General features: G+C 30.4%; 3 protein-coding genes across 9 annotated transcripts; 2 read left to right on the top strand and 1 right to left on the bottom strand.

Annotated features, from left to right (window-relative positions):
- The first annotated feature begins 4,369 nt into the window (after positions 1–4,369).
- Positions 4,370–5,809, top strand: LOC113870871 (protein CHUP1, chloroplastic-like). The gene has a single exon (XM_027507390.1). It carries the CDS (start codon positions 4,370–4,372, stop codon positions 5,699–5,701), a length of 1,332 nt encoding a protein of 443 aa, XP_027363191.1. The 3' UTR covers positions 5,702–5,809.
- A 3,904-nt stretch (positions 5,810–9,713) lies between these two features.
- LOC113871081 (peptidyl-prolyl cis-trans isomerase FKBP16-4, chloroplastic) lies at positions 9,714–14,682 on the top strand. Of its 4 annotated transcripts, none has more exons than XM_027507840.1 (10): positions 9,714–9,942; positions 10,020–10,169; positions 10,255–10,310; positions 10,417–10,472; positions 10,785–10,842; positions 11,443–11,517; positions 12,331–12,420; positions 12,856–12,933; positions 14,263–14,303; positions 14,386–14,682. In XM_027507840.1, exons 1-10 carry the CDS (start codon positions 9,867–9,869, stop codon positions 14,411–14,413), a joined length of 708 nt encoding a protein of 235 aa, XP_027363641.1. In that variant the 5' UTR covers positions 9,714–9,866; the 3' UTR covers positions 14,414–14,682. The 4 variants fall into 4 exon arrangements, 1 of the variants encoding a protein (XP_027363641.1); XR_003505750.1 differs by having other exon boundaries at positions 9,764–9,942; positions 13,108–14,303; positions 14,386–14,659; XR_003505752.1 differs by having other exon boundaries at positions 9,764–9,942; positions 12,846–12,933; positions 13,108–14,303; positions 14,386–14,659.
- Positions 11,105–22,234, bottom strand: LOC113871080 (cactin-like). Of its 4 annotated transcripts, none has more exons than XM_027507835.1 (15): positions 22,114–22,234; positions 21,498–21,809; positions 21,303–21,394; positions 20,285–20,384; positions 18,279–18,350; positions 18,014–18,076; positions 17,778–17,918; positions 17,517–17,612; positions 16,559–16,843; positions 16,337–16,472; positions 16,103–16,251; positions 15,811–15,987; positions 15,161–15,427; positions 14,713–15,082; positions 11,105–11,115 (listed from the first exon to the last, which is right to left on the bottom strand). In XM_027507835.1, the coding sequence occupies exons 1-14, from the start codon at positions 22,195–22,197 to the stop codon at positions 14,963–14,965; spliced, it is 2,094 nt and encodes a 697-aa protein (XP_027363636.1). In that variant the 5' UTR covers positions 22,198–22,234; the 3' UTR covers positions 11,105–11,115; positions 14,713–14,962. The 4 variants fall into 4 exon arrangements, with proteins under 4 accessions (XP_027363636.1, XP_027363637.1, XP_027363638.1 ...); XM_027507836.1 differs by having other exon boundaries at positions 16,103–16,239; XM_027507837.1 differs by lacking the exons at positions 11,105–11,115; positions 22,114–22,234 and having other exon boundaries at positions 14,661–15,082; positions 21,498–21,852.
- Between the last annotated feature and the right edge of the window lie 1,690 nt (positions 22,235–23,924).

Here is a 23,924-nt window from a genome sequence, read left to right as displayed (position 1 = left end):
TATTTTGCTTATAAAAAAAAAACTTAGTTAACTAATCAGTAATTCGATTGACTTTCTTTTGCTAAATTTTTTAAATTTAATACTTTACATTAAACTTCTAATTTAATTAATATATACATAAAATATATAATAGATAAATTATGAATTTAAATTGTTATAATCACGATATTTATATAATTATGTGGACACTTCATTTACTAACAACTCACATATTTATTTTTTTGAAAAATTTGCCTTTATCATAAACAATAAATAACATTATTTTAATATTTCACATTAAAAATAGTCAGTTTTAATTGAATTATACAAAATTATTTATAAATTTTTATTGAATATTATTTAATATTTAAAAAATATCTTTTAACTTAAATTTTAATTCAACATATTAGATCATTACCAATTTCTTGAGAATAAACTAAATTTTATTTTATAAATTTTATTTCTTTTTCATAATGATCTATAGTAATATATAGAAAAGGTTAAGAATCATTTTAAAATGTACTTCTTTTTTCTCCTATTACTATACAATACTGTATAATATATTAAATTAATTTAAGTTATTATTGTATCATTCATGTAAATTTAATTTACCTTGTTGCAAACAATTAGAAAAATTTGAAATACTAATTTTACTTAATTGAATAATTAAATTAAAATCACTTAATATTAGTGTCATTTTTATATATATAAAAAATTCACCTTTATAAAATTGTCATTGTTTGTTTCCAACATATTGTAGAAATTATTATTGAAATCATTGTCAATAAATTAACATGTTTAATAAAACAACCTTTTATAAAATTAATAAAATATTGTAATATCAAACAAATATATAATTTTAAAATAAATTAATTAAATATTATATATTATTTATCTACTAAATTAGTTATGTTGCTTCACGTAATCATTATAAAACTACAAATTAAATTAATATTAACGTCTAACTCAAGTGTTATCATTGATAATTGTTACTCAAAAACATCACACATTAAAATTTTTCATCTTCATATATTCAAAAATTATATATATATAATGATATATAAAAAATATATTACTCACATTTAAAATAATTTAATTTTCTGGAAGTTTCAATTTAAAATATATTTTTAAAATTTATTGTAACTAATAGTACAATTTATTTGTAGTATTTTTTATTTCTTTAAAACATCAAACCTTCTAATTTTTAAAAAATTCTATTTGAATACACAACTATAATAATTTAAATAATTTTTAAATATTATTTAATTAAAATGCATTAACAATTAAGTTCTTCAAATAAAATAATTTAACTAAATAAAAACAAATAAAAAGATTTATCGTGTTAACTAAAAATAAATAAATAACTATATAAATAATAATAACTAAAATAAATTCAAAAATCAACTTCCAGCATGAACAACATCATATAAAAACACATGGTAAAATCTCCCTGAGTGATGCCATGTCTAGCAGTTTATATACTATTCGTTTTGTAAATTCTAATAAACTATTTCTCAATTATCTTAATCTAAAATTTTGTTCCTAATTTTTCTCTATTATAATAAAAAAGCTTAGAAAAAAAGATAAAGGTCATGATGAGATAAAAATATCATCGTAGCACACCTCTCTCTTTTGGAAGGAAGAAAATGAAAAAAATATAATAAAAAATTTGTTGTAATAGTTTCTTTTTTAAAAAAATAAGATAAATAAAAAAGGGAAAATGTTATAAATATAACTTTGAGAAACTGAACATATATATTAATAGTAAATCAGGATTGAAAACTAGTTAACATGCAGAATCACAAGACTAAAGATTCAACAACTTTACAAAAGAAAAGGGAAAAGCAGGAAAAGCTGCTTCTTTAATCATTTTCTAAATTGGACAGTATAAGGTGTTCTCTCAAACTTTCATTTTCCATTCAAAAGATTATTTAAAAATAAAAAATAAAATGGTTTTTCTAATAATTTCGTTCATCATCTTACCATAAATTCGATTACAGCAAAGATAATTAATAATTGAGGAGAGAGAGAGAGAGAGTCCTAGAAAGATCAAGGTCCAAATTATCCACACTCCCAAATACTAGTAGTGGGTAAATTCCATTGCGATTATTCAAATTCATGATACTCAAAATATAAAATTAATGATTTTTTCGTGCAACTGTCATTAAATTAAATTAAAATAAAATTTTAAATGTTTGATTAAAAAATGTTATATGATTATTTTAAAATTTTTAAAAAGTAAAAGATAAATTTATCAACAATAAATATTTTATTATACTAAATAAAATTAAATAAAAATATAAAATTTAAATTAACATTAAATTAAAAAATAAATGTTTAATGTAGAAAAAAATATTAACATGACGAGAACAAAATTAATTCCTAAAAATGTTTCAATTTAAAAAAATATCTAAAAATACTCTTATCTTAAAATTATGTTTATAAATTATATATAGAAGTTGATTCTATAATTATCCCTTATTATGTACAAGCTTGGACACAAAAGAGTTTATTATGGACAACAAAATCTACACATTGTTTATCAAAATGACTGGATTTATGGGGACTAAAGCTACTGAATTTAGCTTTGGAATTGAGGTGATTTTATAAATGTGTTGATTATGTCTTTAATTTTTAATGTGTTTGAAAAATATGCTGTGTCATTGTTGCTCTATCTTTAGTGTTTTTCTTTTCTTTTTTTGAGCAGTAAAAACAGAATTTATATATATCACTTATGTGCTATATAAATTGTCCTAAATATATTTTTTCTCTTTTTTTTTTCATAAGCTGACATATTTATGTGCTGCCTATGAATATTTAACAATATTTTTTTAGGGTTTAAAGTAGTGGCTTTAATGACCCTTCTCTTGGGGCTACTTGTCCATCTCAAGTAAACCTTAATCTCACTCTACTACTTCCAAATATTGTTGACTTTTAGCAATAGTTAGAAAAGAAAGAAACTGCTTACTAAACAAGCTTCGTTCAAAACTAACTAGTTCAAGCATTATTAGGAAAAAAAAAAAAACCTAATTAATGCAAGTATTTAGATAAAATTGCATTTACAAGTACATTTTTTTAGGTCCATTTTCGTTAATGAGTTATTATTGATATACTTGTTGTAAATATAATAATTATTCTGATAAGCTCTAAATTTTCTATGATCTTATTTAAAAATTTAAAATAATATTTTAAATTTTATTTTATTTCTATATATTAAATTATTTATATTCATTTAAAATGTAATATTTATTCTTTTTATTTATTGAAATGACGCTAAATGTAACGTTCTACAGTGTAATGCGTTTTCAATGTAAGTTACGTACCAGTGATACATGTCCTTTTTTTTTTACTCAATACTTCTTGGACACTATATATTAAATTCACTTATTTTAGTAATTCATTATAAAATAATATTATTTGGGTAAATAATTTTAAAAATTGCGTTACAGTAGAAAAAATCATGTTACAACAAAATGATTTATTTATTTTTCCTATGTTAAAGTTAAAGCAGTGATAAGATAAATAAATAAATTTTTTATTTCTTTAATAATACTTTTCAAAAAGGAAGAGAATAAGGAAATTAAGTCATATAATAAGTCATTTGGTTTCACTTGCACATTTTATTATTGCTTTTTACATAAAATGTGAAACTTTAAAGAATTTAGTTTAAGTACATTAATATTATTAAAAAAAATTAAACGCTCATTCAATCATAAATTGTTATATTAGTAAAAATTATTAATTTTTATAATAATTAATATACAATAATGGCATAGCTCACATAAACTGCAATAAACTCTTTGAAAGGTTATAATAGCTTTTTTTTTTTAAATAAATGCTAACCAGTGCTTCAATGCTTTTAAGAACTCGAGTGAAAAGTGTTTATTAAAAAAATTATTAATGCACCTTTTTCCTTAAGTTTTAATGCATCTAATTTTCAATAATAATAATAATTCAATTTTTTAATCAATGCCTCAAGGGTCCTTAATTTTATTTTTTTTCAAGTTGATGGAAAATTTTAGCACCATAAATGTTGTAGAGAGCTCCTTTCCAATAGTAATACGACTAATAATCAAACAGCACACGTAGCCATGGAAGAAAAGAAGCCCGACATGCCAAATATCAATTTCCAAGTGCAATTGATTGACACAGAAAGGAATCAGATTCCTTAGAGCATGAGAGTGATGATGGTAGCGTGAAAGGCCTCTTGGAGTGGTCAAAAAGCTACATATCCCTGTTCCTCTAAACAAAGGACAACCAAGAATTCAAAGTCAAGTTATGCAACTTTTTTAAACCTTTGATGAAAATAGCATAACAGGGAACAAATTCAGCTTTTATTGGTTTCGTTTTCAATTGGAACCAAATAACTGAAACTTCTCTCTTTCTTTGCATGGAAAGTGCAGCATTGAAGCCAGTAATTCTCAAAGCTGGTGTTCCCTTGGCTGTATCTTTGGCTGGTTTGATCTATGCATGGATCATAGCAAAAAAAAGCTTATCTTCTAAATTCTCTTCTTTATCAGAAAATGAGGTTGATTCTCCTGAAACAAGTTGTCATCAGGGAACAAAACATGATGAAAACTTTGACACCCTTTCTTCTATGGACGATGAAGAAGCATCTACTCCAATGAATAGTAGTGTTCTTTCCGGGAGCTTGGTGATCCATGATAATAACCCATGTTTGGAACAAGAGATTACAAGCCTAAGAAGCCAAATTGAAGGCCTTCAAATGAGAGAATTGGCCTTGCGTTTGCAGTTTGAGCTGTATTGTGAAATGAAAGAACAAGAATCTCTACTTGTGGAAATCAAAAGCATGTTGTCATTGGAGAGTGCTCGTGTTGAATTGTTGGATAGAGAGATTTCATCCATAGAGACTGAGACTATGAGGTTGGAGAATTTTGTAGTTCAATATCTGAGGGTTGTCGAACAGCTTGAGTATTTGAAATCAGAGAATAGGGTGCTTCAGAGGAGGGTTCAGAAGATTCTTAGGAAATCAAAGGCCAAATCCCAAGTGATAAAGGATCAAACTTTGAAGATCAAAGAAAAAGAAAGAGAAATCTTGAGAAACCATGAGGCCTTGGAAGTTATTAATAAGTTAGAGGATGAGATCAGAGAGCTACACAGTGTTTTGGATCAATTGAAAGATGAGAAGAATGAACTTCTGAAGAGGCTTGACACAGCAGAAGCATATGCATCTAAGTTATACAATGAAAAGATACATAGAAAACCATTGAAATACTATTTGCAAGATGAACCTGGAGATGTAAGTAAGGAAGATTACAACAAGGTTCTCAATGAATTGGAGCATGTCAAGAAGGAACGTGCAACTGAAGTTGAAGAACTGAGTCACTTGAGGAGGACCAATGTTTGCTTAAGGCAAGAGTTAATGAGGCACCATGAACAGCAACAGCAACAACAGGATCAGAATAGAGACCATATTGAGGTGGAGTTTGAAGGTAGTGGAGGAATTATGCACTATGAGTCGGAACATGAGTTACATTATTCCCCTTCGCAGCATCACAATGTGTCTTGCATTGGTTCGGCTCGTCGCGATCGTACTTCTTCCAAAAGGAAAAGGATGCTTAGAAGGCTGAAGAGGTGGGTGGAAGGAAGTGAAAAGGTAAGAGTGAAGCATGAAATTAAGTGTCTAGATAGGCCTTCTGTCTCCTATGGATCAAAGAAATATGAAGTTCCAACATATGCAAGGTTCTGCTCTAGTGCATGAGTCATAATACCATGCCATTTCTTCAGCACAATGGCAAAACATAATCAGTCATGGTCACAATATAGTAATTGATACTAGCCAATAAAGAAACTTTGATGTGGGTATAGAAGCAGCAACACTGCATTTGTTGCAAAATAATTGGTGATGTCATTTCATAATAATATGTACATTTCTGCAAGACATGGGGACTTTACTTAATAATTCGTTTTGTTTAATTATGCATCGATCTGTTATAAATTTCAGACTAAATGAAATATATTCAAATCTAGAATAAACTCCAAAGCTGAAAATAAACATACCTTTTACTGTGACATGTTGACATTTGCAACAAGATCAAGTGTGTCTTTGACTTGCCATTTCAGTTACCTTATAGCTTATTAACTTATAAGCTTGTTGGATTAAGATAGAGATGTTTGAAATATGAAATTATCTCAATAGGTTATAATGTTTTTTCAACTAAAATTTATTCTGTTATGCTTTCTCCTTTCCTTATTGTAAACTTAAATTTATCTGCAATGCAGTTTAGAATGTGGCAGAGTCTTAGACTATCAGTTGTTATTTGAATCATTCCGCGTCTCACTTTATTAAATTAATTTTGCTTAGCAATTTTAATGTATTTCCCACAATAATGGGGTCTCAAGCAAGGACATCTGCAGTTCTGTTAAAAGTTGAAAATAACCAAAAACGTCATTGTATTGTTAGTTGCAGAGGAAAGAGGGTGTTAAATAGTATTTGATGACATCTTATCAGAACTTACAGAAATGTACAAATATTAGATATCCCGTTTTGAATTTGTGTTTGTGTTAGTTTGATATAACGATTATATAACACACTGATTTGCGATTTTCCAAAACCAAAAAACTGTTATTGTAAGAACTGCATACTAATTTCTAATTGATGAGACTTTATAAGCCTTTTGAACCCTTGCTTCATTTGTCCATAGTTGGTATATATATATATATATACACCAACTCCTCTTTATGACTTCTCTGAAGTATTTTTCTTCAGCTGTCAGTATCGCATGATCTTAGTTCTCTGACTTTTGGTTCTCTTTGATTTGACTTTTATAAGAACTAAGGAAAGTTCCATGAAATCTTGATTTCAGTTTTTCCCTACTACACCCATAAGTAATAGTAAGTGTTAATGAGACCAATCGTGGCTAGCTTTGGTGCAAAATAATCAAATTTATTCGTGCTTATTCTCATGTTTATCATTGTCATCTTGTGTTCTTGCAAGTTAAATTCCTTCATTAATCATATTATAGTTGGAGATGGGCCATGGGAAACTGTGGTAAATCTTTATGAGCATTTAATCATTTCTAGGAAATTGAAATAGATTATGCTTTGTTAATGTCATTTTTCCGTAATAAAGAAGTTCTTTTCCTCTCCTCTTTTTTCATGTTGTAATAAAGAAGTAAGCTTGACCAAGCTTCCCAATCCCAATAAACTTCTCTCTGTTCCTTAACTAGAAGCATTGTGATTGAAACTGAAACAAAAGATGGTGATGATTTGGTTGTGAAAGAAAAGATCTCATTTGAAAGCACTCACCCAATTTGCAATTTATTCAAAAGTCACAGCTATCCACCTCAACACACACCCCAACACATCTTTTTTGTTATTTGAATTGGCTCTAAACCTTGCTGTACAACATGACATAATGTTATATAATATAATATAATATCATCTATGATTCAATTGGCTGTAGAATATAAGGGTGATGAATTATGGAGAGTCCCAAGATTATGAACTTCTAAAGGGTCTCTTTGACTCTTATTTCACTCATTATAAGAAACACATTCATTCAAGGCATTTATAGCTCCTTGTATAATTTCTCTCTTAGAGAGGTTTTGATTCCCATCTCCTCTTCATCCCTCTCTAAAAAACACTAGCTAAGCATCTCTCTCCAAAATTCAAACTCACTTAGCCTTGTTGCTTACCAACAAATCTTTGAAACTATATCCATTGTCTCCACCTGTCGGCTGGAATGGAAATACATGCATACTCAAACATAAATTCTATAGGTAAATTTAATGTCATGCTCTTCTAGCCTGGTTTTATTTCATATACAGAATGCACGAATAAATATTATATAAATTCAAAATCAAGTACTGTTTGAAGCACAATAACTAACGCTGGGTGTTGATGCTGATTACTATTGATTTGGCCATTTTGAAGGGAGACAAGAAGGAAAATAAAAAAAAAATTATTTATCTAGATTAATCAATGCATCATGTATAATTTGAATTCCTTTATTAAGTTTTAATAAGAAGTCAACTTCAATTTTTGTTTTCTCATTCCTTTGGAAAACCCTTACACCATATATGCTTGGTTGTAATTTTTTTTCTTTTTAATTTATTTTGACTATCTTGTTTAATTTCAACTTTGCTTATTCGTTTGTAATCAATCCTAAGCTCAAAAAAGGGGGGGGGGGGTGGAGAATTGTGTTAGATATTTAGCAGTTAACATAAAAATTGTCGAAATTTTTTACATCTCATTTAATTTTACATTTAAAAATAGCACCTTATAAAAAAACATGGTGACAATAATAATGGATAATTAAATTTACTTAATTATATAAGCTATAGTTTTTAGATTTTTTATTGGAGTCATTAAACAATATTATTATTAAAATATGTTCTTAAATAAAACAATAAAGTTTAAGAAGTATCCCATCATTTTTTATTAATTAATATTTTCTTAATGATTAGCACTTTAATCATACATTTCATTTTAAACGCTACTATTGAATGGGAACTGACCAATTTTCAGAAGAAATAATATGATCACTTTATAGATATAGGCCGTTCTAAACAGTACTTAATAATAATGGCTGAAAAAAAGATAGCGTTTGATGATTTAATTATTTTTGTTTGATGTGTGAATAAGAGAATATAGGAATTAAAGAAATTTTAACAACATATTTTTTAATATATTTTTATAACACATTTTATTATTAATTAAAATTTATTTAATTTAAAATTATGAAAATTATGTGAATTTCACTCTTTTTTACTCTTAAATTATTTTTTCTATATTTTTTAATTTTTAATATTTTAATTAATAATAAAGAATATATTAAAGAGAGTGTGTTGAAAAATGTGTTATTAACATTAAATTAAGAAAACACTTTTAGCAGACAATTTTGTCTCTGGTCAATGCCATGAAAAATCATTGGTTTAAGAAAATAAGTTTTCATTGTAGAAGATTAAGGTAAAGTTTGGAGGAAGTTAAAAAAAGTTTTGAGGGTAAACAAGGACAGAAAAAAAAGAAGAATAAATAAAAAATTTAAAATTTGAAGAAATTTAAAAATTGCACATTTAAAAGGGCTATATTAGTATTTATAAAGTCTCCTTCATATCTAAAACTTATCAAACTAAAATTATCATTAAATATTTTTTTTTTAAAAATTAACTCTTAATTTAAATTTGAAGAATTGATTTATTTTAGCAAAAGAAACTTGCTTTAATGTCCTTTGCCCCTGTTAATTTTTTATAGATAAGACTAAAATATAATATTAAAAATTTTGCTTAATTTGTAATAAATGAAAAAAATTAAATTTAAATTTAGACACATTAATATTTAAAAGATGAAAATATGATTTAAAAAAAATATAAATATTGATTATAAAACTAAATTAATATAAAAATCCTAAATTTAAAAAGTTTTTACTTGTAAAAATTAATGTGCTAATCATTAAATTTCAGAAGATGGAGTTTTAATCATACCAAAGGGTGAGTTTGGAATTCATGAACCGTGATAGCCAGTTGCAAACAAAGTTTACATTAAAATTCACCAATCATTGAATCAGTAATTCTATAAAATCTAATTAATCTTCTTAATATTAAAAAAAAAAATAGATAATAAAGTAAATCTATCCAATATTTTTAAAATATAAATACTATTCATAATTCATATTATCTTTAAAATAAACACAAGGATTAATAAATAAAAATATCATTGGTGGAAATCCTATATTCTATATTCTAAAGTGACTCGAAGCCTGTACGCTCTGAATGCTTCATAATTGTGGATGAAATCAACCACGTTATCCTCTCTATATTTTCTTTCCCTTTTTTCCCTAACCAAACCAAAAAATAAAATAAAAATAAAAGCAAAATAAACTAGATTCTGATCTCACTGACAAGATCAACCAACAATCCAACATCATGGAATTCTCAGTGTTCCATTATCAGCACCATCCTATGATTCTTCATTGCCCTCTTACCTCCATTCTCTTGACAAGTAACTTCTGTCTTCTCAGCTTCTTTATGCTCTTGCTTTTATCAAAATTAAACTAAGGCAATTCCTTAACTCCACAGGGACACAAAAAAGACTTACCGACAAAAGTTCATATAGGTTACCATGCAAATGCTCATATTCATCCACAAATAAAACTGCTACAGAAGCAGTTACAATGTCTTCACATATTGAAGGAAGGAGAGCATTGCTCAGTTGTCTCCTCACAACTGGTTAGTTAACTGTCTTCCAAGATTCTCTCTTTATATATTACATTTCAAGTGGGTTGCTTAATTAAATGTTTTTATCTTATGTTAGTTGCTGGAGTCTATACATGTGATGTGGCTGAAGCTGTTAGCACAAGTAGAAGAGCTGTATGTGCTCCCATTATTATCATTTTTTATTTTATTTAAGAAAAGAATTTGATGGTTCAGAAATTTGAATACTAATTGGAATTTTGCACATTTTTGTTTCCTTCAGCTACGAGGAGCCAAAATTCCTGAAAGTGATTTTACAACCTTACCCAATGGTCTGAAGTAAGAATATGTTAATCACCCTTGAATGATTTTGAATCTTTCTAACTACTGCTTTAGTATCAGATTCTGACGACTAAAGGGTGTTAAAGCCCTTCAAATAGATTTTATCATAGAGAAATTCCCCCAAACCTAGAGAAACATAATCTTTTTTTTTTTTATGTTGGCAGCATTTTGTGGACTAGTCTTAAGTTTGGTTTTTCTTCGATTTGTAATCTTTCAACTTTCACAGTTCACACATTTTTTGGTTGATTTCACTGTTAAGATGTTTATTGCTAGTCGGAAGCTGGTGTGTGATGAAACTGATATCTTCAGGTACTATGATTTGAAGGTTGGGGATGGAGCAGAGGCTGTAAAAGGCTCTCGTGTTGCAGTACGGTTGTGACCCAGTTAAATATGTTTCACTCATTAGTTCTTTTGCATGCTATATGCATACAGAATTGACTAAAGTCAATAACTGAATGTGTGGAATTACCATTTAGTTTGGTTTTTAGTACCAACTCAATTCAAGAATTTTTTGAAGGTGAAAATGTCACCAAGATCAAAAGTTTCTCAATTTTTTCGCCTGTGAAACTGATGGATCATGGATGCATATTGTGCTACTTGAGCATATAAGATTATATTCTGAGGGTTAACAATCAGAAACCTAAATTTGTTGGCTATTGACTTTTGCTTTGTCAAATTTGACATCCTCCAGTCCAGAATTACATGTCTAGGTGACTACTAGATCAAAACCTGAGCTGTCTTATAGTTATAAAGAAAGTAATATCTTATTGAATCGTTTATCTTACAGATTCATTTCTTTCTGAAAATAAAGGGGATATTACACATGATCCATTCTAGCAGAAGATTACTATGCATTTTTCTTTATATAATTCTGATTGGCTGCATTTTCATTTTCATTTGCAAGTGCAATTAATTAGTGATAAACTATTACTCAGAATTCAAAAATAATCAGACTGTCATATTGTAGATTCACTATGTTGCTAAATGGAAGGGTATCACCTTTATGACTAGTAGACAAGGAATGGGCGTTGGAGGAGGAACGGTATGATCCTAGTAACCCAGCCAAATTTCATACCTATTTGCTCTTTGTATATTACTTTGTTAAAAGTCAATTAGTCTAGCAATTCGGAAATATCAAATGTAAATGCAGTGGAACGATAAAGTGAACCCTTTCATTTCCATTATTTTTATGAAAATTTACAGTACAAAAAATTGTTTATCCTCTAGTTGATTGTTCAAAGCGAACAGGTTCTTCCTTGTATAGACAAGGCACTAATCTTGATATAAAAGCTCAACCTCAAATCACCTATGAAAAGTTATATTTGAAAAATATATATGATTCTCTCTCCTCTTGACCTGAAAGCATCACTGTTTTGTTAACAGTTCACATAGCTTTTGTTAACAAAGGAAATTATGATTTTCTTGTGTTACTACTCACTAGCTGTGTAATTGTATTGTAATAATCTATACCCATTCATGCACCATTCAATCACACTGTTTTGACATCAAATATCTAAGTATCTACTTCGCAGAAAGATGCACTCCTACTTTCACTTATGGTCAATATTGTTTTAATAGTAATAGTAGATATATGTTTTAGCACAATTAGGAAACGTGTAAATGTAGGCCTGCTGTAATGTATTTTCTTTTTGCATATTATTTGTGCGTATTCACTCAGTCATGCCGAAATATCTACCAGTTTATTGCATGGAATGCATGTCCACCTTGTATTACCTAGTTACATAATGATAACACTTGAAGAAAATTCTTGATGATCATAATGTATTAATCAATCATACCCTTTTGTTAGAAAAATTTCTTGTTGATTGATGAGAGAATTCTTAAATTATTGCAGCCTTATGGATTTGATGTGGGCCAATCTGAGAGGGGAACGGTCCTTAAAGGCTTGGATTTAGGAGTACAGGGCATGCGGGTTGGCGGCCAGGTGAGAACAAATTCTAGGAGCAAGTCTCTGCTTTGTTAAGAATGTAATTGACAATCTTGACAATCAATAAAATTATGTGTGTGAAGCCTTTTTTCCATTTGATGGGAAGCTTCGTTGGGCCTCTACTCGGGGCTCTACTGAACAATTACATTGAATTGGAATTTATACTACTAAAGATTTTGCTTTATTTTATTTTTGTTTGTGTTTATTTTATTGTCATATAATTATTCAATGGTTCTATACATTAAAACATTTAAACAAAACATTTTTATTGTGCCCCGTAGCAACTAGACCTTTTAAGATTATAAATTTACAAGAAAGTTGCATAAGATCATGACATCTCACTAAATTTTTCAAGCTCTGTAGCTACTATCAGCATATGCGTGAATAGTTTCACATGCTTCATCAAACTGTAATTTATTTAGTTTTCTGCAGCGACTGTTAATTGTTCCTCCTGAACTTGCCTATGGAAGCAAGGGTATCCAAGAAATCCCTCCGAATGCAACCATAGAGGTGATTTATTCTGATCTCTTTGTTAAGATTTGTTCCTGTAAATTGATGCTACAATTAACACTCTAGCTCCATATCACATACCCTGTTATACACTTATACATCTATATAAACTGAATATTGTTGTTTTAGGTTGAATTATTACCTGATTTATCACCACCACTGCTCTTTGACCAGATCCCTTAGGTTAAATTATCATTTCTACGTTAGCAAGATTAAATTCTTGTTCCTCTTTAGAGACCAAAGAGATTGAGGATCAGTCAGTTCAATTGAAGGCTGGATTCACATTGGCTGATTCTAATACTATAGCCCAAGTATTTAATTGTGAAAAGGATTCACCCTCATAGGAGAACTAATCAAGTAGGAGTAGACTACAACTCTGCAACTATAGCATGATCGTGATCCTATAGTATTACTGATTCTTTTCAATCTTCTGCTTTCTTTTTTTTTTACCAGAAAACAAGGACTTATTTTTCTGCCTTCCTTTTTGTATCACACATTCCCAGACCCTATAGCTCCAAAATATAAAGCCATGCACATGTCATTCCTATGGTTGTGGGTTAGCACGTTGAATGGAATTTTTCCCCTACTTGTTTACCCCTCTCATTGCAATAATATGTTAACGAGAAACAATGTGATCCTTGCTAGATGAGCAATGAATGTGACTTGCCAAATGTTGCAAATTCCAGAGGATGCTACCCTAATAGATAGTGGAGAGAAATAGAGGCCATGGTCTGAAATTTCATATGGGATTTTAAGGTTGAAAAATGCTTCTTTTACATTTCATAGGTCAAAAAATTTGTGAAGATCCAAAGTTAGTTTGGATGGTAGAAGACTGATTCCAACCTATTAACTCAGAAGTGTAATTCTGTCTTCATACTGGTTTAACTGGAACTTTCTCATGATGAAACAATGTAATCAAAATCTAATCAATTTGGTTGATAAGGTGGTATTTCTCAGTAAAAATACAAGTTCTTGAACCCCTAAGCTTGCTGAAAACCTCTTGTTCTGTCTAACGGAAATTCATTGGCACACAACTAATTTCTTTAGTTAAAAGACGTTAAGTGTGTGAAGCGACCACTTTCACTTGGAAACTAGATCTAGGTGGAACGGCCAAACCATTCCATCTTGTTAAGTCACTCATGTAACAACTCCATTAACATGAAAAGAAAAAGATCATCCTTAATTGTTTATAAGGAATGCTTCGCAGTTTCACTACATTTATCATTACGGCTATCTATATATTGCTGCAACTTTTTTATTATGCTGTGCTCTTAAAGTGGATTTTCTTTTCAATATGCAATTGTACTGTTTGCTACTTTCGAAATGCAGTTGGATATTGAGCTGCTCGCTATCAAACAAAGCCCATTTGGGTAAGTAGCGACTGTAGAAATTGGATTTCTTTCTATATTATTGCACTCCGGTTAATAATTTCAATGATTTTGGATTCTGCAGGACTGGCGTAAAGATTGTTGAGGGTTAATGCAATGATTTAATATTCAGAGTGATACTTTGGCATTTTATGAGAAGGACAAGTGTCCTCCCACCCAGGCAGCCCATATTTTTTCCTTGATTTCAATGAACCCAGAATTTAACCTGTTCCTGGAGTGGCTAAGAAACAGCCAAAAAAATGAAACTTTATTAAAAAAAACTTGATTCTGCATTAATTCAGGACTTACGTTGCTAGGTGCAAAAGTTCATCGGATGTGATAAAATGGAAACAAAAAATGGAAGGAAAAGAGTATTTGTTTTCACTTTTCTGTCCCTGCGCCCCTTCAAAACCGTGATTCATATGTTCACTGCTACAAATTCTTTCAACGTTTAAGTTTCACGTCGAATGTATCATCAAAAGTACAATGATCAAGCTTGGCCCAATGTAAATGTTAACACATGAACAATTGCTCCAAATATCAAAAAGGAACTCTTGTGCCAGCACCCTTCACATACACGGATACACCCTACTCTTCAAAATGGTAGCCAGCTGGTATCTGTAGCTGAGGCTCACCTTGATCGTGAGCCAGACTGCTTGAAATTATCTGCGGTAGCGGTGGCGTTTGAAGTTGAAGTACACATGTAGAATTCCGCGTTCAAAAGTGCACTTAAAACCTTTCTTATGAGAATACTCCCATTCTTTATTTACAATGCGGAAAGCCTATCATGGACGACACATTAAATACGCAATCTGATTGGAAATTTAAAACCTTAAGAAAATAATGAAAAGTAGACTTACAATGTCTTCGTATGGTGGCCCCGCGTGGAATCTTATAATGCAAGTCTCACCATTGCTGCCATCCTTCTCAATAGTGTAAGCTGGAGCTTTCGTCTTGTCTACAAGATCTGGGTAGAAAATATTAAATTTATACCCCTGTACAATCTTTGGAGGTGGATTGTCATGATCGTAGTGAGTTTGATTATATTTGTTCCACTCGTATCCAGTGTGAACACGGTTGAAATATTTTGGCTTTCTAGGCCTGTATTTGTCATGCCACCAATAAACCTGCTCCAACATTTATCCATTACATCAGAAACTCTGATCAGACTACAGTTAACAAGCATTTTATTTCTCCTTAATATTATAGCATTAAAAGTATATTTATCCCTCCATTGTCAACTTTTTCTATGGAGAGAAGTAACTAAAGCCCAAAGGATAGGATAAGACAACACAACATTTATACAGGTGCACAAAGCTCTCTTCTAGGGTAAGTTGATAATCACCCGCGTATATTGGTTCCAGAAGGCCAGAATTTTGTACTACTAAGTACTAACTAAATATTTTTCAATCTATTAAACATGTAAATTTCTAAGAATCATGGATAGCAACAAGCATTGCGTGTCACTCCACAAAATATGAAATTTATACAAATGACCAAGACAGGATACCTGTGAATCTAGATTTACTTCAGCACCAGAGCCAAACACTGCATCCCCGTCTTCCATAGCTCCCATAGCTTTCATGGCCTTCATCTCAAAATTATCTTCAGGTGGTGCAGGCTTTGATGCCATTGCTTCCTGAATTCGTCTCTGCTGCTCTTCCTTTACAGCCATACGTTTCCGCTCCTATGAATGTTCCATCATGGCCGAGTTAGTCTATACACTAAACATGCATGTGAGTGTGTGCGTGGGAGAGGAAGAGAGAGAGAGATCATCATTAAAAACCACGTTTGAAGATTACCAGTAGGGCTCTGTCCTCTTCAGGGTCAATAGCTTCCTCATTTTCATCACCATGAAACAGTTCCGGGGAAAGTGATCCAGCCTGATCTTCGGCTATTAGGTCCTCTGCTTTAATGGGTTCTGGTGAAAATGATTCGTCTGCAGATTGGACTACACAACAAAGATCAAGAAAATATCAACATGCAATTTGGGATGGAGGAAGCCTAAAATCTAAACAATGACAAAAAGTTTATACCTGTAACATAATCCTCAGTATCTTCCTCAGATTTTATGACTTGAGCATCTTCCAGTTTATCTTCACCCTCCAATGGTTGTTCAAGACGTTGCAAATGCTTGCGTAACATTTTAGCATGAATTTCCTTTAAACAAGCCTGTATTTACAGCAATTTAATAATAGAGTGAGTCTATTCATTATTATAAGGCATGGAACTTGGTAAAAAACAAATGACGAGATTACCTTGGCCTTGTATATGTGGAGGTGTTTCAAAACAGCCTCCCAGTACTCGACCACCTTTGCTGTACCAGTACGCATCTCTGACTCAATATGTGCCTGTAAAGCTTCCAATTCTGCATGTGTCTTCCCCTGCAAAAGCATCTTCACATCTGGCTCAACACTGTAATGCAGACCCCTTTCCTCTGCAAGCAGCTCAGCTGGAGGCTCTTCACCTCGCACTCTAGCTCGATCAAGTGCATCTTTTTTTCGGGCTTCAGCTAGCTCCCAATCACACACCAGTAGGAGTGCCTGCATGAAGATAATGACCAATAAGTCTTCAACTTTGGACATGAATTATGACATGACTAATTTAGGGCCAAGATCCATTGTATTACATGTTAAGGAAGTCACCCACAATGCCCATATGAGTGAGCTGAAACAGAAGAGAAAAAGATTAAGAGGCAACTAAATTCATTTGGGCTCCTGTTCATAGGAGTAATAATGTGTTCATGTGCATGCAACACATAAACATAACAGGACATAAATAGTGAACCTCTGCTGCCTCCATTTTACCCAAAACATAACAGTATACATTAGTGACACTCTGCTACCTACATTAAACAGGGAGTTGCAAAAAATCAAAATAAACAAGCAATACTTATTATGTACAATATTGTTGAGAGAGAATCAATACGATGGATGAAATCATATTATTACTACCAATCAAATAGATATGAATAACCTTGAATTTCAGCTTTTTTGTTTGTATGCATTACTTCTTGTGATGTCCAAATCAGAAATGTGATCCTTTATATCAGAACTAGAAACTTCCAAAGTAATAGTCACATCCACATTACCCAAAATAAATAAAACAAGATGATAAAACCATTAACTAGATAAGGTAGAAGTTATTAATGAATAACTAATAAGCACTCTAAAGAATCTATAAGTAACTAATCTAACAATGGATAAAAGATGATACCTCCCAATATTCTACGTGGGTGGGTGTGGCCCTGTCAAGGTCCAGATGCATTTTGATGTCATCACGAAGCTCTTCCATTTCCTTTACTGTCAAACCCTGCACCATATACGCCAAATCATTACGTAATTGTCCAATAATATTAACATTTAACAATGGAAACCTTTAGTAATACTAAGGACAATGTTCGATAAGTTTTCAAGAGCTAAATTATATTATAACTTACAACAGGTTAAAGGGAGATATAAAAAGCTAAATAGTAACCTTAAAGACCATGTACGGTTCATTTATTTCTATATCCAAATCATCAGAGCCATCGAGGTGCTTGGTTAGGATATCAATTGGTCTGGCACGCCCTTCACGCAATCTAATCTCAGATCTAACCTTGCTTTGATCAAAATGAAACTGCATATGAAATTGTCTTAATAATCAGATTGCCAAAACTTTAATAAATAAATAAATACATAACAATAAATGAAAGGAATTCAAAAGAACCATACCTCCTCTTCTCTTTTTTCCCAGTCCTGGAACTCAGCTCGAGCACGTTCTCTAGCTAACAGTGCCTGTGAGAGAGAATGTGTATAAGTCCCCCCCAAAAAAAGATAACAATTTGTGCACTTACTGGGCTTGGGAATAGTTGGTACGTTCACATTAGTATATCGCCTCCACAAACAGGCACCACTCAGAAACATGGGTGCTAAGATAGAATTTTGCCTCTAACAAATTAGAATGATAACTAATAACAAATTATGAGAATGGACTTGCCATTTCTTCCTCATGTCGTGCTTTCTCAAGTGCCCTTTCTTCTCTTCTTTTCTTCACTTTTTCAATTTCTGCCTGCAATATATATTTTAACAAGAACTTAATGAACAAATGGTAGACAGAGAAAACGTTTAGTTATCTGATAATGTCATCATAACTCAGTAAGCCCAGGAGGTAAGAAGCAAGTAACTATAGGAAGCAAATGAAATATTATTTTGTTTTATAAGCAAATGCTTTAAAAAAGTGAATTTAACTCAAATAGAACACAATATCAATATCTAAATAGTAAAAAACAGAACTTTAGATATACTATCCTCCATAGATATATCTTTTGCAATTTGTATATATTACCATGCAGGGAACATTGAATTTCCATCAAAAGGAAGCAATGAATCATAAATATAACAGAACACATTTTAGCTAAATTAAGCTCCTACAGAGAGAATATTGGCATCTAAGTTAAAAAAACAGAATATGTAGCGATTGTCACTGCCTTCCCCAATGATATTTACAATTTACAAGGAGCATCACAGTAGAGAACCATGTTCAAACTTCATATAGATTTGATAATAGATTATAATTTATAGGATGAGGCTTGCAATCTTCCAAAGGGACAAATATAGGGCAAAAAATTAGCCCCTTAAAATTAGTGTAACATTATAACCAGGTGATTTCCCTCCTATACTAGAAAATATTCACAGTAAAAAAAACATAAATAAGTCATGTATAAAGTTTAAATAATATTTTCTGAAATGCAAACTCATTTAAATCCCAACTTGAAACTGCTTTTTTTCCAACTATATAATAAAATTATAAGATAAGAAGAAAAATTGAAAAGTTCAGAAAAAAAATATATTGTGCAAAAATTTCAAGTTCCACCCTCCATTCCTCCCTTTTAATGAATCACACTCAAAACATATGAAATCCAAAATATCAAAACATGGCTAGGACTGCACAATGTCACCTAAAAGTAGTAAATCAACATGTAAAAAGTCCCTAGTACAGAGTAAGGACTAAAAAACTGTATACAACAGTAACAAAGACAAAAAAAAAAAAAAAAAAAACCTGCTCATTTGGTAAACTTATATATTAATATAGGAAATAACAACTATGTGTGTATGTGTTCGTTTAATGCACCATAGTTGTAACAATATATAATTGTCTATCACTTCACTTGAGCAATAACTCAGGTGGTAATCTGCCCTTTGATGCAAACTACGTTCAAGCCTTAAAGTCCCCTCTCCCATATCTAGTAAATCCTACCTACTTAAGCATTACATCATCAACAAAAGAATTTTGGGTTTGAAATTTTGATTACTTTAATTGTAGTAGGCAATCATTGGTAAGTCATATATGAGTACCAGACTATGCCCACTGCCCCTCACTGAGGTTTGTAGTATATGCCTTAACCTTGGAATGGGGTAACCACCCATTCTCCTGAACTTCTTTATAAGCAAAAAGTGCTAGTAGCTCCCTAAATGCCACAAAAATATATTATTATTATTATATTTAATTTTCTCAATCTAAAAAATTGGAGATGGGACCATGAGGAAGTCCTCTCATTAGAAAAATGTTAAACAAAGTACTACAAACCATTTATACATAAATGAAAATATATTGGAGTAAATGGATATGTAAATTTCAGACTTAACATACAGTATACATAGTAGCATTATTCTTCTCAATTTATTAACTAATAAATATGATAGTATAAACATTGCACATCCTGATGTGAACCATCCCCCCCCCCCCCCGGGGTTCCTTAGGGTGGGGATCCCTCAAGTCCTTACCTTGCATTGGGCCCTTGGTTCCAGTGAGGACAACTAGCTATTACAAAAAGGAAAAAAAAAACAAATAGTTCAAATATCAGCCAGAAAACAACTGACTGGTGGAGGAAAATGTATATTTAAGATCCTTATAATACATGTAAAAAAATTTAAATTAAATAGTAGCCTACATGCAGATCAATCCTTGATAGAGTAAATCTTTTTTTGGAGAAAAAGGCATACCATCCGTTCTCTCTGTCTCTTTTTCTCAGCTTTAACTGAAAATGTATCAATAGGCACACCTTGTACAACGTCACGCTCAATCTTCTTCCTCCAAACAAACCTACAGATATAACTGAACTATTAACACATTAAGTTTTAGTAAAACACTGACATTTGTAAGTTTAGTGGAACCAACTAAGGCAAACAAAATACACATGAAGAGTGGATATATCAAAATTATGCAAGAACAACAGCTAATCATATAAATCCCACCCACCCCACACACCCCCCCCCCCCACAAAAAAAAAAAAAAAACCTTAAGTTTTATACCTTAACATAGCAAATAGAAAGTTGTCCAACAGTCAGCAATTTCAATTATGGAAATATTTTGGGTGAAAACATGCATAATAATCAATCAAAAATTTGCAGCTTTGATTCACACTGGAAAAATCTCTAATTCACCCCACAGTGACTTAACCTTAGCAACTTAAGCACCAGTAAGCAAGTATCCCTAAAGATTCAAAATAAAAAATAAATGTAGAAGGAGAGAGAGTAGAAATGATTCAATAAGAGTTATAAGTCTGTTAATGAACTATTCAAACAATCAAAGGTCTGTAATAAATGCCATCCTCCATCTAATTACAGAATTAGTATTAGTAAATCAGGCAGGCATTGCATTCTCCTAAAAGACTGACAACACAAACTGAGATTTTAACTAAATTGAAAAATAGAATCATGCAGGAATCTCATCCAATAATCCATCAATAATTAAGTGGTTTCTAAGCAGTTTCATACTTACGTTTGCACTTTGCACCTATACCAACATTTTAACTCCAGAACTACCTAACAATCCCCTCACCATGAAAAAAACTCTTCAATCTCTATACATATTAGCATGAGTTGTGGGCGGTGAATGTCTGGAAAACTTATCTCTTATGGTAATCAATATGAAACAAGTTTAATTATTAGATACAACAAAACAAAAATAATATAAACACAAGACAGAGGGGAAAAAATTAGGGAGAAGATAGGAACTTACTTCTCGTTAAGATTAGAGTCACCAAATGGATTTGAGTCATTAGAATACCCTGATATAGTTCGGGTCTTCAGTTTTTTAGCAACTTTCAATGCCTGAGCACAAAGTCAAGAAGAATGCATCATCAACACACGCAACCATGAAATCAAATTATAAAACATAAAAACACCAAATATGGATGGAGAAGCAAGCCCAAACCTTTCTCTGAGCTTTTTTAGCTAAGTACTGTGCTATTTCCTCTTCAGTGATGTACCTGGAGGTCTTTTTCTTCTTCCCACCCTTATCATCACTGACATCAGAGGAACTCTCTGACTCCTGCCTGCTCCGTCCTCGCCGCGATCGATGATGACTACTGTGACTGCAATTATCATTTCTCCGGCGACTATCCGGAGACGAACAATAACTGCTGTCAGAATCATCATCGGACGGCGAAGAAGGCGACTCCGATGAAGAATCATCCGATCTCCTTCTCCTTCTCTCTTTCCTACTCTTGCTACCCATTCTACTCTTCTGTTCTACTCAGATTACTATTATTATTACGCTGAGCAAAAAGAGAACACAAAGTAACAATTATATTTCAGAACAGTATGGGAGTTACTGTGTTAAATTAGGGTATGCGACAGGATATTCATCATAGGAAGAATTCAATGCAACCGTTCAATAGAAAAAAACAAAAACATTGCCATTACAAGATTTAAACCCTAGTAAATGAACAAAGTGCATTCGTTCATTCGGATAATAATTGTAGTGGAGAATGGAGAAACAAGTTCAAAATATGAATTGAGAATAAATAATTGATGGAAACACGACGAACCTGTGACGCAGAAGACGGTTGGCGAATGAAGACGACGGTGCAATAAACGGCCGGTGATTCGAGACCGGACGTTGCAATTAACATTATTTTCCATTTTTATTTAATATTTTTCCTTTGTAAACACAAACGGACCTAAGCCCAGAAATTAGAAGGATAACGCTGAGAAATCACTTAAAAAGAAAGGGTCACACTACAATCTTAAGAACTTGAATCATTTAATAATCTTATATATCAAATTAACTAATTAGTATTTTGAAATTTTTATTGAATAATTTAATTTTATAAAATTGCATAAAAAAAAATTTAATCACTTCTCTATTGCATTACATATTTTTAATAAATAATATATGGTATACTATAAATAAATATTAAAATTTAAATAATATATTTATAAATATTCGAATTATACAGAATTATATATATATATATATATAATCATAAAAGTAATATAAATTAATTTAATTTTGCACTTTTTTCTTCTTTTTACGTTTCTTTTTACCTTTTTTTTTTAAATTGTTTTAAAAATATCCTTTATAAAATGTAAAATTATTTTTAAAAAATTGTCAAACTAACTAAATAAAGTGCTACAAGTGTAAATTTGTCAATTGGAGCAAAGTTTAACCTGTATTGAGTAACAAGCTAATGCAAGCCGAGATACTTTACAATATTTAAAAATGATAATAAGGGTGCTGAATTTATGCATTATAATATTTTTAAAAAATATTTGTTTTAATATACATTAAATCATCTCACTCAACAAAATTAAACTGAATATTTTAAATAATTCCAGATATTTTAAATAAACATTATAATTATTCTCTTAATTAATAAAATTTTCTCAAAAAAAAAAAAGTATCTTCTTAATTATAGTGACCTCCCTCTCATCATCATCATCATCATCATCATACTATAATTTAGAATCAAATGGTGATAGTTATTAAATTCTAATATAAAATAAATTAATATTTTGAATTTTATAAATAGCAAGTGTAATTTAAAATAAATCTCACCTACAAAAAAAATTCACTAATAAAATAGTAATGTGAATTGTAGACAATATGCTAGAGAACCCGCCTCGAACTTGCATGAGTTTGGACCTAAATAAATCCAACTCAAAGCCCATCAAACATATTCTTACAGACCCATTTTGTTAGTATTGTTGGATTTTTCTATGATTGATCATGATATATATATATATATTTGGTTTATTTTCTGTTTATAAAATTAAGTCTTAATTTGGACGTATTTTATTTTATTCATTTTTTCTCTTCATTTATATATCTTATTCAAATACCATTCATATTAATAAACAAATAAATATATACATTTAAAATTTGAAAATTAATGTATAATTTTAATATTAAAATAAAAAATAAAGCAATATTATAACATATTTTAATACAATGTATAAATGAAATAGTTAAAGTTCTGCTATAATACAATAAAAATATCTTACCCAATTAATAATCAAAATGTATATATATATATATATATATATACATATAATTGTTATAATTATTATATTATAAATTGTGAGAAAAATTATAGTGTATACGTGGCTTAAATAAATTTTTTTCATATCCTATATAAGTTGTTACCTTCAAAAATATTCTTTTAAAAAAATTATTTATATATAGTTCTAAACAAATTCAGCGAGTAAAACATTAATTTTATTGTTAAATTTTATCTATTAAATATTTTCAGACATATGATACACTCTCATATTAATTGACACATATTATTTAAAAATATTTTAAAATGGAAGGTTAAATAAAATTTTAATCCTTAAAAATAGTTCTTAAATTTTTTTA

This window comes from Abrus precatorius, unplaced genomic scaffold (assembly GCF_003935025.1).
Source record: "Abrus precatorius isolate BTA unplaced genomic scaffold, Abrus_2018 Scaffold7, whole genome shotgun sequence".
Classification (NCBI taxonomy): Eukaryota; Viridiplantae; Streptophyta; class Magnoliopsida; order Fabales; family Fabaceae; genus Abrus; species Abrus precatorius.
The sequence above is the reverse complement of the archived record's forward strand: the minus strand, read 5'-3'. Positions and strand labels throughout refer to the sequence as shown.

Bases quoted from the DNA above. Each gene is read 5' to 3' on its own strand.
- LOC113870871 (XM_027507390.1), top strand. From the start codon at position 4,370: ATGGAAAGTGCAGCATTGAAGCCAGTAATTCTCAAAGCTGGTGTTCCC.
- LOC113871081 (XM_027507840.1), top strand. From the start codon at position 9,867: ATGGAATTCTCAGTGTTCCATTATCAGCACCATCCTATGATTCTTCAT. The intron at 9,943-10,019 runs GTAACTTCTGTC...TTAACTCCACAG, and splicing joins TACCTCCATTCTCTTGACAA to GGACACAAAAAAGACTTACC. The intron at 10,311-10,416 runs GTATGTGCTCCC...TGTTTCCTTCAG, and splicing joins TTAGCACAAGTAGAAGAGCT to CTACGAGGAGCCAAAATTCC.
- LOC113871080 (XM_027507835.1), bottom strand. From the start codon at position 22,197: ATGTTAATTGCAACGTCCGGTCTCGAATCACCGGCCGTTTATTGCACC. The intron at 16,844-17,516 runs GTATCATCTTTT...ATCTTCATGCAG, and splicing joins CCCACGTAGAATATTGGGAG to GCACTCCTACTGGTGTGTGA. The intron at 15,428-15,810 runs GTATCCTGTCTT...ATGTTGGAGCAG, and splicing joins AAGTAAATCTAGATTCACAG to GTTTATTGGTGGCATGACAA.